The sequence below is a fragment of the Psittacula echo genome (genome assembly GCF_963264785.1).
Source record: "Psittacula echo genome assembly, chromosome: 3".
NCBI classification, from domain to species: Eukaryota; Metazoa; Chordata; class Aves; order Psittaciformes; family Psittacidae; genus Psittacula; species Psittacula echo.
In genome coordinates this window covers 109,478,379-109,492,774 of record NC_137736.1, presented here as the reverse complement: position 1 = coordinate 109,492,774, position 14,396 = coordinate 109,478,379, and the positions used below count along the sequence as shown (strand labels likewise).

Genomic DNA, 14,396 nt, shown 5'->3' with positions numbered 1-14,396 from the left:
AAACTCCTTCAAAAGCATAGAGTCATTTGAGCATGTATCAGGTCACAAAAAACCTCAAACAAATTCCACAACAAAAAACGTGCTGTCAAAGCTTGACTGATTGCTCATCTTTTAGTAGCTAGATCTAACTTAGATCTCAAAAAACGTCCAAAAGATCTGGTACTTGTCTTTACGTGTACCTGCAAGAGGAATGAGTTCTAACTAAGGATCTGGAATCTCTTTTTTTTTTTGTTTTGTTAATACAACTGAAGTTTTGCAGAAGCATGCACCATCTACCCAAAACACATATCACATCCCTGAATTAGCTCTACTCAGGACTGCCAAAATAATTTGGAGGACAATGAAAGACACTGAAAACAGCTGGAAAATATAGGGGTTTCAAGGGGAGGGAGTGTAGACAGAAATATACAGTGGGAAGTACCACCATGCACTATGTAAACAAGGCATCAAGGACTGGGCATTCAGCCAGTGCTGGTGTTTGTGTCAAATACAGCGCTGGTGTTTGTGTCAAATACATTTGGTTGAACTGAGGTTTTATCTGTTCGTCTTTAACAACTTCCTAGGTAGAAATAAAAATGTTATGTGCATAGGAAAAGTAGTTACCAGTGTGAAAAAAGGAGTAATTCATATTCCCTTAATCTATAAAACAGATTTTAACATCAACATCAGTGTGTAACCCTGTAGTAAACATTTACAGCCAGTGTGGTTGTTCCACCACTGTATGAACAATATCAAGATCTTTCTTCAGCACTTCTGTATAGAGCATGAATGTAGATGCCTTGTGCGTGTAAGTGGGAAAAAACAAGACTCTCTTCAACAGAAGAGTTAGGTAAGTGTGCATATCTCACAAGGTTTGCAAGTATCTGCATATGTGCTGTGTCTCTATGCAAGTATTATCCATAGCACAAAAGACTGGATTGCTAAAATTTGTGTTGTTAGCATGTACACCTTCACAACCTCACTATTACAAGGTCTGAAATGTCCAAGGATACACTCCCCCCAAAAAACAGTTCATCTTCCATCCCAACACTGGATATATACAGTAGTATATATGATGATCTGAAAAACATAAGTGAGGAAGCAAAAAAAAAAAGAAACACTGCCTTTTGAAGCCATACTGTAACATTTCTGTCAAGCTTTGAGGGGACAAAACTAACATCTAGAGAGCCTCAACAGAAAATGTCAAAATAGTATTCTGTCTGATGCTGTAGCAGACAAAGCTAAGCATTTGCAATATACTGAAGCAGTCTACAGACAGCACATGTACACAGCAGTACTCCAATCTGAATACAGATGTAGAGAGAAGCCTACAGGACTCTATTCTGCAGTCAGAAGAAATTGCCTAAAAGCTTACATACTAGAGACATAGTAAATTTTGCAAGCCTACACGATTATGGTGCTGCCACCTCTTTCTGGAAGTCTACTTCAATCAGGCTATTTTAAAAATCAGAGGAATATTAGTTTTGCGGAATGAATGATTTAAAATGAGTACAGTGACTCAGAGATCTACTCTAATGGTAAGACCATGGCATCACCAAGTTCTGTCTTGGAAATACCCAAAAGCAAATGCAACAAGTGCAAGCACATGACTACATTGTTTATGGTCACATTTTGGAAGTAGCCCATTCTTGCAGGAATGCATTTTTAGCAACTAAATCATTACAAAAGAGAGACAGAAAAATCCCTCTTAAGTTTACACCCTCTGCTGAAGGGCCCACCTCACTACTCTGTCTGATGGGCTTTGAAAGAGCCTTGCTACAAATGCTGGCATTGAATGTTCATTGTGGTCAGATGTCCTGCAGACTTCTGTTGCAGTAATAGTTATGAAGTGAGATGAACAAGTAAATTCCTTCCCCCCCCCCCCCAAGCACTGACTGGTAAATATGTAAGAGCACATCTACAGATTCGTCAGACATTGCACACCATGTGCTGGAAAGCAGCCAGGCAGATTTGAGAGTGGCACATTCACAAATTTAAAATTTATCTATTTACAGTCACGCAAGACTGAACAGCAGAATCAGACCATTTCATTCATTTCACTTGAAATACCTGTCAAGCCACAGCTAGGATTGAGAAACACATTCATGGCTTTCATCTCACACAATACTGACAGCTCAATTACCAAATAGTTCCTTGCTCTCTAGTGACAGGCTGCTACACAGAACTGACAGACTAAAAGAAACATAGCACTTTGGCAGGTAAGACCCATAGGCTTATATGAACATAAGCAAACATACTTTTTGCACCATTTATCTTACCTGTCTAATGCAAACTGTCTCAAAATACAGCTATTCTGAGTACACGATCAAGCTTCTCTTACTCTGAACATGGCAACATCTTTTTGCTCCAATATTCCTTCTACAGCTATAGATGATAACTACTTTTCCCAGTTACTGACAGGAACAACATCTAAGTGCTGTTATTTACTTATAAAGACGTGATGGACAGCCTTTCACTTACAATGATTTTTCCCATGCTAGCTAATGGAAACCGATTAAAGGAATTCCAACACCTGCTCTTCTGCCTAGAGACAGAAAGGCACATCACAAACTTTTGGAGATGAAAGGGACCACCACCAGAAGACACTCTGTTTAGCCTGGAATGGGACTGGAACAAAACTGATAGGGGGAATACAACACAGACATACAAGAATGGTTGCTTTTCACATGGATGTTATTAAATCTACTAAGATGTGTGTATGGTATCAATCATTTGACAACTGACTATAGTTGCAAGCGAGATGTATATCATTCACACTGTATATATATCTTAGCATTCTACCCATATTAGATTGATAAAAACTACTAGTATGAAGTTCAGACATGCCTATACAGGGACTCCAAAACAGAGCTTGGTCAGTTCCCAAGAAATTAATCTGCCTTATCTGGTAGCAGATTATCCATAGACAAGTCTAGGAAGATACAAAATTTTTATTTATATTTCATATTTGTCACTATTTTTTACACACATGTGTGTATACAGAGACACACACATGATTCTATATATTGTATTTAATGTAGCCAGTTCTTTCTATACCTACATATCTATATCCAATAGTCTCAAAAAAACCTGAGCTGTGCCACTTAAATTTTGATGGAGCAGAGAAATTGCACAGTGTCCTCATCAGAACTTCTTCCCCCTATTACTCATCCTGGGCAGTGTAATACATTTAATTCATTAATATTCAGAAGGTTCTCCTGCTTCAGTCACTTTGATTGATGCTGTTAATGGCAATGAACTATGGAACAGAGTAAATGGTGAGTGACAACAAGCTGATACAGCCTCCAATAGCACATGCAGAATTAAACAAATGAATGAAAAAAGCCTTAGAACTTACTGTCCAAAACTTTATGAAGTACTGCAAGACTGTAGCAGCAACAAACAGACAGTACAGTAAGGAATACATTAAAAACAGGAGGAAGAATTTGTAGTTAGAAAATCCCACACAATTATTCACCCTAGAAGGAGGGGAAAGAGAAAGAGGTTACTATGATATTAAAAAAAAACAAAACAAAAACCCACAAAAAAAACCCAAACCCCAATACATTCAGCTTTTGCAGAGCATAATGTGTATGATGTCAGTGGTATGTCCAAAACAGTCTGGCACTAGTTTCCAGAAGCATTTTAAGCCACCATTTTGAATGAAGTTCTTTCTCAGGCCAAATGATGTGGGCCCTTCACACAAATTTTGTCCCCCAAGAAGTTCTACAGGACAGGACATGAGCTGGCAAAGCATATGATACACACAGTCTGTAGAGGAAGCATCTCACACACTATGAACTAACTATAGACATCATGGAAGATAATATGAGACTCTCCAATTTCAGTGGTTACAAAGCCACCTAGAAGTCAACTACTGATAGAGTATTCTTACAGTGACAGCAGGTAATACTTTTACTACCAGTGAATACAAACTGCAGAAGAGTAACTGAGTGGGTCTTATGTATCATCCAGAATTGAGAGCTTATTTTCACAGTGTAGTGGGTATCTCCTCTCCTGGTAACAATACCAAACTAAACAAAAGGAAAAAATACCATTTCTGTCAGGTCTCACTAATGCCAGGGTTTCTCTATATTAAGAGAAATTGCATGGTTTGGGCTACTGGACCTTCAACAATATGCTTCAACACATCAGGAGCAAGATTTATTTTCACATATTAAAGCCTCAAGAAGTTACGTGAAAAATCAAGTTTTACTTCAAAGTTGCATTTTTGAAGCAGCATCTAATTCATGCAGGATCTAATTTATTATTATTACTGATTTTCATTTTTTTTTAAACTTACCATGGACAGTGGTGGTCCATTTTTAGTACACATCTGAAAGAGAATTTCCAGCAAGTTAAAGCAAAAAATACATTTTCTTTCTAAGCCACATACTTCTAGCTTCTGCAGGTTGGGGGTTGAGGGGAGTGGTGTTGGGTTTTCTGTTTTCTTTTTCTTTTTTTTGCTTGTTTGTTCTTTAAAGTATTCTGCCCCACTGTATCTTTTTCAAATCCTTCTCAATCATGCCAATTCTCTGTACTATAGCAGCCATCCTTTCACACAAAAAGACCAAGTGAGATTCAGCGAAGTTACGAACAGAGTCTCTTAAATTAACAGGGGAAGCATTGCTGAGCAACATCACATAATAATTCATTAAGCCACGCTAGTTTTATGTGTGCATTGAGACAAAACAAATATGAAGGACCCTTCAGCATCGTGTGGGTAAAGTGTGTCAGCCTGGCATTCACTCCAACTAAGTCTACCTTAGGGCTATTTTTGCTACCTTTTTTTGTTTTCTCCTTGCTTGTTTTTAAAGCTAATTGAGGAAAGGAGCAGCACAGTGGGTAATCTGAACAGTCACATCCCATTTCCATCCAGTTCTATTGTAAGGACAGACACTAAACATTTCAGACACACAGACACATTCACTGTATTTGCTAATAAATTAGATTTTAGCCAAAAGACGTGTTAGGTTCTTCAGTTAACTACGTTTCCTCAAGCTCAACCTTCTGAAGTCTCACTCATAGCTTCAGTGTTCAGTGCCCTCAGATTTGTCTGATGATTCAGAATCAAGCTAGGGAAACGCAGGGATGTCTTTGAAATGGTTAAGGCACGAAATTCCACTGTCAATCTTTAAGATTTTTAGCATTATTAATAGCACACATCTGTTTCAACGCTGAAAAAGAATCAAGATATAATAGTTCTATAATAAGCATTTGCTGGTGCTGGTATCTCAGACCTGCCTTTGCTTGTTTTCAGTTGCTGATTTTTAATTTATTTTTTTATTAATATAAGCACTGTTTTACAAAGCCTCAAGCAGGCTTCCTAGAAAGTTCTGCCACTTTGGACAATGGGGCAGCAATAAGAATATTACACAAACAGGAGGAACTTTGCTCTTTCATGAAATCCAAGTACTGAGGGTCTGAAAGAGGAACAATAGTAATAAAATCTGTTGTGCAGGGGCTGACACACCAAAGATGTGAACACACTGAAGTGATGATCACAAGAAAGAGAAAACCCCATCATTTCAGATACAGTAACTTACATGTCACATGCGGAACAGTGGTGGCAGCGGTCAGGTTTGATTAGCTGGCATCGATCACAGTATCTGATTGCTGCAAGGGTCAAGTAATTAGAATTTAATTTTACAAAGGTTTTCTCCCTTAACATGGACTGGATCTTAAAGAGCTTCCTGCCCTCCCCTATCACACCTGTTATCACACGCCTTCATGTGCGTACTCTCATATATGTACTTCTGATTTTTTTTTTTAGAGAAACGTAACATATGAAAGTATTTTAAACACTTCAATTTATTACTACTGTACTGAGTCCATTTCCATTTATTCTTTGGCTTCCCAGTCTTCCCACCCTTCATCCTCTGGCACTGATCCCCTATGGCTTGCTTGCTTTCACCTCTGGACAGGTTACTCCGACATCCTATTGCGAAAACATATTCTTCCAGCAAGCCAACTTTCTGCATTAGCTTTCTCTATCCTCTTCACCACAGAGTGATCTAGCAGACTGTTCAGTAAATCAGCTCTTCCTCATCTTTTCTGGATATTTTTAAACAAGCCTTCAGGCTCTTCTCAATGGAAACAAGACACCAGCACATGCAGTTTGAAAGGGGGAGGGAAGCTAACACCTACAACTAAGCAGAACTGCTAAGAGCTGGCAAGAGCTTCCCAGACCACTTGAGGAACTTAGCCTGGGATTCCCTTAAAGGGAGGCTTAAATTCAAAAAAGCCAGGTGTTCTTAGACTTTGGAAAGTCACAACTTTGGAACAGTTATTCTGAGGAGTTTATGTTTTTGGAAAACTATATAGGGTTCCTAGTTTCAAGAAAGCAAAACAGATTTATATACATATAAAAGATTTTTTTTTTAAAGAATATACATATGCATAAGACAGCAGTTTCACAGATCATTCATATACAAGTTGGAATCAAAATGCCTATAACATATTAAAAGCAAATACAGAAATAGCCCATAACAAGCTTTGTACTGAATTACAGATGGGAATGGAATAACATTTATTCGTTCTTACATTCTAGCCTTAAGTATGATGTTTCTCCTTTTGCTGAACTGATACCACTCATAAAAAGTTTAAAAGGAGATATTAATGATTACAAAATTGAGTAAAAAGTTTAATTTTCTCTATTTCTAGCTGACTTAACTATATTTCTTTGTTGTGTTTATTTTTATAGCTATAATTAGATATAAATGTTATCATCTATCTGCTTGTTAGAAATGGTTTTTTTTTAAACTTATAATTATTCTAAAGAGCAGCTCTATGTTGAGATCCCCAGACAAAGGACTACAGTTTCTCTTGGGGGAAAATAACCCAGTCCAAACAAATAACAAAAAAAGGTCACGGCCTTTCAATAGGTGCTTAATAGATTGTTCATTCAGTGGCATCAAAAGAATTTCACGGAATTAAACTAGCAGCTTCAGGAGCACAGAATTATCTTAATATCTCACCTCTCGATGCTGTTGTCGTGTAGATCGGCAAATCTTTCGCAGCTCTTCTCAAAATCTCCTGCTGGTATTCTGGTCTCTCTTCTTTTTCATATTGTTCTTTATCAGCTTTTGACAAACAGAACTAGGAGGGAGGGAGAAAATGGAACAATGGGAAGAAATCATTTGTTACTTTGTCTTCCAGTCAAGCTCCAAGGAAAAGACCCTGTGTATCTTATTCCTAGGTCTTTGGACAAACCCCACCCACTGACCAAAAAACCCCACATACAGAAAGAAGACTGCTACGGAAATTACAGGAGATCCTTAAAACTCCACAATAGTCCTGGGCAGATTTTATAGAACATAATCTTTATCTCTGTTCCATTATCTACAGCATTTTCCCTTCAACACAAACAAACGCAGAGACTCGCAGTTGAGTTTCAAGAAGGCACAACCTTTCTTTAATTCCTGATGAGCATAAATTAAGTGATCTGTGAACAAGAGAAAGATGCAATATTCTTTTGTTCCTACAAGGAACTAAAGTTCTCTTACCCCTCTTTCTCTTAGAGAAGGGTACAAGCCAGAGAGGGCAAGAACATGGTAGGGCAGAGGGCAGCTTCATGGCTTCAAGCACAGAAGCTGAAAGTGTTTAATGGGATTTTCACCTGGGTGGAGTCAGCATTACAACTTCTACTTTTGCAGTCAGCAAAATCCAGGAGCTGTATTGAAAGCAATTTTTCCAAAGCCTGTACAGTTTGAAAAAGTTCCAATTCTGAGTAAAGCATGAGGAGCATTCCTGTTGAAGCCTCACTGAAATGTAGAGCTTTAGCAGAAGAAGCTGGAGAGCTTTTACTCACTTGTAAAACACTTTTTTTGGTATCCACTGAAATTGTGAGCTTTACCATTAAGCTCCACAAAACCCCATGCGCTGACAAGCCTCAGTGGAGTGGGGGCTGAACTCACTATTTCCTTTGTATTTTTTTCTTCCGAAGCACTTTTAAACTCCGAGCTTCCTGCACGGACTACAAGAGCTCTTTTTATGAAAATACAGACAAAGTATTCATGGAAATGAGTGGAAAATCCTGTGTGTGCAGCTGGAACAAAAATTGGCTTAGTGTGGTTTAACACGACAATATCTTCCTACCAAGAACATGTATATGATTAGTTCACATGGATTTTCCTCTCATCTTGTACTTTTTCCTCTTCTGGATTACAGTCAGTTGGCAAGGAACAGCGAAGACTCCACTTACAGAAAGGAAGAAGCAGTAAGACATTGCTGAATTTCTCTATTATTTCATTACCCAGAATGAAAACAAGTTGCCTTATATCTCACAGAATCTAGTTAAGCCTCCTGTTCCATACAGCAGCATCCCAGTTATTGAGCCTACCCACCATTCAAAGGTGAAACATGAACCACAATCCCCTTATAAATAATCAGAAACTAGGACTGATCTACGTGAAGGGTGAAATTAAAGTTTAACCAAGAGTTTGACCTTATTTTTCAACTGTAATATCCAAGACTGATGTTTACTCAAATATGAAAACTGAAGATGCTTACATCAAAAGTTTAAGGCAGATATGAAGCATCATGCCAGCAAACAGTGGTGCAATATTCCTTCCTCCCCACTGCCCTTGTGAGTCTGCTAGGTGACTCACTGCCTGTCTCCACAACCTGCAGTCAAGCCCAGGCTGCATAAAAGATGAAATACTGCTTCTAAATGACATTTCTATGGCAAACCTTTCATGCACAGAAAAGGAACTAAATCACAACATTTAAAACTTTTTAATTTCTTCAAGTAACATCATAATCATAATATTACTCCAAAAATCCTGGACAGGATTTTGGTTTTCCAAAGAGCTATATTTCTGTTCTAATTTCAGAAATTCATAGGGCCATGAGACCACAGTATCTTTGGACAATAGCAGGATATGTTCACAGACATGAAAAGTTGTTTGTTACGACATAGCTAACAGAACTTTCAATGAGGTTCCAGCAGTTCTTATTGAAAACAGAAAGAGTCCCTTTGTTTCCTTCCTCTTTCTACATCTTGTGTAATGTTGATTGTTCTTTATTATGACAAATGTACAGGGATTACACTAAAACAACAGCAGCTGCAGAACCTTTTTTTAGTTCAATAGTAAGACCACAGGATGCTGTTTGTTTTGCAAGAATGGCTAATTTGAATGACTAAAATTATATACATTTATGCTGTCATACAATAGGGAGATTCTGAAGTCAGGCTTTGTTTTTAAGTATAACCAGCATAAATTACTCACTGCTACAAGAACAGAAGGGTCTTGCCTATTAAAAGGGCTGGTAGTTTTTTTAGTTTGGTGTTTTTTTGTGTTTTGTTTTTAATGTGTGTTTCGCTGCTTGCTGTTGTTTGGTTGTTTGCTTGTTTCTTGGGAGAACAGATGAACACCCACCTCACTACAACCTCCTTTCAGGTAGCTGTAGAGAGTGATAAGGTTTCCCCTGAGCCTCCTTTTCTTTAAACAACCCCAGTTCCCTCAGCTGCTACTCATAAGACTTGTGCTCTAGACCCCTGACCAGCTTCATTCACTCTTTTTGGTTAGCTAAATAGCAGAACAGTCTTTAGCTCTTTTCACTTTGTATTCTGTAGCTTAAGATGCAGATCTCTAAGCCATAATTAAGCACCGTGGAGCAGTGTTTGCTTTTCCTTAGAAGCATGGTTTAAACTCTTTTCAAAAGCGTTTAAGGTTGGCATTAGAACTGAAAGACAGCCTTACCAAAAATAGAATAAAAATTCAACCCCCATAGAGTAACCAAAGCCTCAAACAGTTTAGCCAATTTAAAAGCTTTATAAGACCAAGGAAGAGAAGGAAAATATTGTAAATTTAGGGTGCCAATATTTAATCCTTACACATACATACCTTAGAGAAAACAGAAAACAAGGTAACCCATCTCAGGCTTATTGCAATTAACACTGTGTTTTTTCAAACCAAAACTTCTTATGGTCATCGTGTATTCTTTTGCCATTATACAAAGCTCCTTTATGTATTCACTTCTCAATTGTCCTTAAACTTTAACCTTTGACTTACTAAGTTGTTCAGTCCTCCAAGTTACGAATATACACTGCATACCTACTTTTTCTAACCAAAACAAAGGTCAAAACTGGCTAAAAGGGAAATATAAAAATGTTGTCACTGTATTTGGTTTTAAAAATTCCAAGTTTCAAGCAAACTACTTCAGAGCAAAGCACTGTACATGACTGTCAAACTCGTGATTAAGTGCACGTTTTGCATGAGGAAATGTCATTACACAAAGTATACGGTATTTTAAGAGTCACTTGATCATTTTCATTCATGATACACTGTCATGCTGTTCTATTTCCGATACTGAGAAAGGAAAGGTGAATCATGCAGCACTGCAAACAAGTTTCATCACTGAAAAGAGTTCAGCTATTTATAAAAAAGGCAATGACATTTTTCTAATGTTATATTTACCTCTTTAGAGGGGGATGCAGGAGATGTGAAAATTGTCTTCCAGTAAGACCATACAAACATGAAAAATGACAGATGAAAAATCACAAGGTAGACAGCTGCAATAAAATACAAATAAAGAGTTTGGTAAGTATAGCTGAAAATAACAAGAAATAAAATCCCTCATCTCTGACGAGGGCTAAACTATTACACTATGAATCACCTGATAAAATCATATTAAACTCTTTTCCCTGAATAGATTTTAGTGCTTTAGGAGTGCTCACTTAAAAAAAAAAAAAAAAAAAATCACCCAATGTGATGGCTGTTATTCCTCAAGGAAATAATATGCTTTTATGTATGATTCCAAAACAGACTTTGAAGGAAAAAAAAACCCCAACCCACCCCCAAAACCAAAAACTGAACACAGCTTCACTTGTGGCATGTGACTAACCTTTTTGGATAAAAAAGATGCTACAATTCTGTTCTAGAGTATAGTAAAGTATTTGATAACTGACTTATAGAATTCAATTTATTTTCTACTTCTAATAGAAACAGAGCAGCACTGTGCCATTTTAGAAGGCATTGGTCAATAATGACAATAAAAACCCCAAAGTACGGGTTTGGAGAGGACAGGACTCCAAGATGAGAGCTAGCTGTGAGTTAAAAACTGTCTGATTATCTTCTTTGAAATCATCATAGGAATATAAGCTGGAAGAGTCCTGCTATTACAGTAGTGTGGCAACAAAATGTAGGTAGCTTCGGGAGGGAGCTCAATCTATTTATGAATTGGTCTGTGTGATACGGTTGCCTTAAAGACCAGAAGTAGACCTTAAGACCCAGGAAGTTTCTTCCAATCTTGTTTCCTCTAACAGTTTATTTTACCACTTGTAAAGAGGAAACAGATCAATTGTGCCAGAACAGCAAGCCATAGAAAAGAAGCTGTAGTAAATATTTACATTATCTTCACTTATATTATCTTCAATTGCAGGAAGAAGGAAACTTGACTACTTTCCTGTGCACATAAAACCACTCCTTTAAGCTGCACGATGTACTTCATGGATGGTAAAACAGGCTAGAAACTTTGAGATCTTCAACAGCTCAAGAAACGTTTGTGCAGTCACAGAAGACATGGTCTTAACTTATCTTTCAGGGTTTTCATTGCTTGTTGCAGTGAAAACAAACTTAATTTCAGCTTTCTTCAGAGAATTATGCTTTTTACCTTTGCCTCCAACTCCTCCAACCTTACAGCCAGATTTGACAAATTTTCAATTGTGGAGCTGACCAAAAAAGCAAGAAGCAAAGCCTTTTTCAAAAGCTATCCTAAAAGCATCATCCTGATGGGAAAGAACTTTCATATTGCTGCACTAGGCACTGCATAATTAGAAACAGTCTTTTATTAAAAACATACTGTACACATTCAAACATAATGCAGTTAAGCAACCAAAGAATGAGAGAATGGTTTGGAAAGAGGAGAAACAGACACAAAACTGGAGTGGCATCAGCTGCACAGATAGGAGCTTTGGGGGATAAGAGGGTGAGAGGAGTTGAATAGAAGGAAAAACGAAATGAGATGCAGGGCACAGGAAAACAAACTTACAGAGTAAACAGTTCCATTCCGTCCATAAAAATCAACCCAGAATGCAGATTCTTTTGAAAGATTACTTTTAGAGCGCACACAATACTTCAAACTTCTTGTTGCAGTCTTGTTGCAGGCTGTAAATGCCCCAACAGAGCGAATAACAAGTACCAATGCTGGTTGCAGCAAGGGTACAGAACTGTGCCAATGTTATCAGTATTTACTAGAAAGAGGCAGCTGTTACAGTGCTTTTGCATTCTTGCAGTAACTGAGAACTTGCAATTTGTCACAGTCATTAAAAGCCATTAAAATCATATTCGAAAAATCATGGCAGTCAGGTGAAGTTCCCAATGACTGGAAAAAGGGAAATATAACCCCCATTTTCAAGAAGGGGAAAATGGATGACCCAGGGAATTACAGACCAGTCAGTCTCACCTCTGTGCCTGGCAAACTCTTGGAGCAAATTCTCCTGGAAGGCATGCTAAGGCACATGAAAAACAAGGAGGTGGTTGGTGAGAGCCAGCATGGCTTCACTAAGGGGAAATCCTGCCTGACCAATTTGGTGGCCTTCTAGGATGGGGCTACAAAACTGATGGACAGGGGCAGAGCAGTTGATGTCATCTACCTGGACTTGCACAAAGCATTCAACACTGTCCCACATGACATCCTTGCCTCTAAATTGGAGAGACATCAACTTGATGGGTGGACCACTCGGTGGATAAAGAACTGGCTGGATGGCCGCACACAAAGAGTTGTGGTCAATGGCTCGATGTCCGGCTGGAGACCAGTAACAAGTGGTGTCCCTCAGGGATCAGTGTTGGGACCAGTCTTGTTCAACATCTTTGTCAGTGACATGGACAGTGGGATTGAGTGCGCCCTCAGCAAGTTTGCTGATGACACCAAGCTGTGTGGTTCGGTTGATACGCCGGAGGGAAGGGATGCCATCCAGAGGGACCTTGACACGCTTGTGAGGTGGGCTGATGCCAACCTGATGAAGTTTAACCATGCCAAGTGCAAGGTCCTACACCTGGGTTGGAGCAATCCCAGGCACAGCTACAGGTTGGGCAAAGAAGAGATTCAGAGCAGCCCTGCAGAGAAGGACTTGAGGGTGTTGGTCGATGAGAAAATGAACATGAGCCGGCAGTGTGCGCTCGCAGCCCAGAAAGCCAACCGTATCCTGGGCTGCATCAAAAACAGCGTGACCAGCAGGTCAAAGGAGGTGATCCTGCCCCTCTACTCTGCTCTTGTGAGACCTCACTTGGAGTATTGTGTGCAGTTCTGGTGTCCTCAACATAAAAAGGACATGGAACTGTTGGAACAAGTCCAGAGGAGGGCCACGAGGATGATCAGGGGACTGGAGCACCTCCCATATGAAGACAGGCTGAGAAAGTTGGGGCTGTTCAGCCTGGAGAAGAGAAGGCTGCGTGGAGACCTCATAGCAGCCTTCCAGTATCTGAAGGGGGCCTACAAGGATGCTGGGGAGGGACTATTCATTAGGGACTGTAGTGACAGGACAAGGGGTAACGGGTTCAAACTTAAAACAGGGGAAGTTTAGATTGGATCTAAGGAAGAAATTCTTTACTGAGAGGGTGGTGAGGCACTGGAATGGGTTGCTCACGGAGGCTGTGAATGCTCCATCCTTGGCGGTGTTCAAGGCCAGGTTGGATGAGGCCTTGGGTGGCATGGTTTAGTGTGGGGTGTCCCTGCCCATGGCAGGGGAGTTGGAACTAGGTGATCTTAAGGTCCTTTCCAACCATAACTATTCTATGATTCTATGAAAATGGCTTGTCCTCAGTAGCCAAACTGGGGCAACTTAAGGAAGAGTAAGACTTTCATGGCTATTACAGTGATGGGCACCCCTCAATCTAGAGCAAAAGAGCCTGCAATTGGCAGTCCATACTGGCCCTGCACTGAATAAATTCTTGCTTTTTTTTCCCCACTCCTGTACTGCCATTCCTACTGTGATTACAAGTATCAGCACTGTAATCAGGTATCTTGCTACCCAAGAAATGAGAGGGAGGGAAGACACCATTTTTGACAGCTTTAGTTTAACTTTGGCAGCTCATCTACCCACCATTATGGGTAGCAGTATCTCCTCTGCAGACTACTCTCCGAAGCATCTTGGATCAATTTCCAGTGCAAATATAAACCAGCCTCAATCCTATTCAGCTCATTTTCTTGTAAGTACAAGCTACACGGAAAACATGTCAAAACCGTCAAACCCCAGTACTGGCCAGTTTAGCGAGAGAGAGTCATGAGGAAATCCTGGCAAAGCTAAGGGAATCCAGGATTCTTGGTGCCATGCTGTGACCAAATGAAGTCACTGCTCTTTCAAGGCACTGATGCATATTAGACCATAATTTATGCCCTCAAGAGGACAATGTCTTAAGACATGCTCTTAGAATCCTCCTAAACTATGCTAACCCCTTCTAAAATATGCTATT

At 39.3% G+C, this 14,396-nt stretch overlaps 1 protein-coding gene across 1 annotated transcript in view; it reads right to left on the bottom strand.

Annotated features, from left to right (window-relative positions):
* The window catches only part of ZDHHC20 (zDHHC palmitoyltransferase 20), a 44,688-nt gene that overhangs the window by 10,223 nt on the left and 20,069 nt on the right, over window positions 1-14,396 (bottom strand). The window contains exons 3-7 of the mRNA XM_080612821.1: window positions 10,401-10,495; window positions 6,957-7,077; window positions 5,526-5,595; window positions 4,283-4,315; window positions 3,338-3,458 (exon numbers count right to left, since the gene is read on the bottom strand). Coding sequence (XP_080468947.1) covers window positions 3,338-3,458; window positions 4,283-4,315; window positions 5,526-5,595; window positions 6,957-7,077; window positions 10,401-10,495 — 440 coding nt within the window. The remainder of the gene's footprint in view (window positions 1-3,337; window positions 3,459-4,282; window positions 4,316-5,525; window positions 5,596-6,956; window positions 7,078-10,400; window positions 10,496-14,396) is intronic.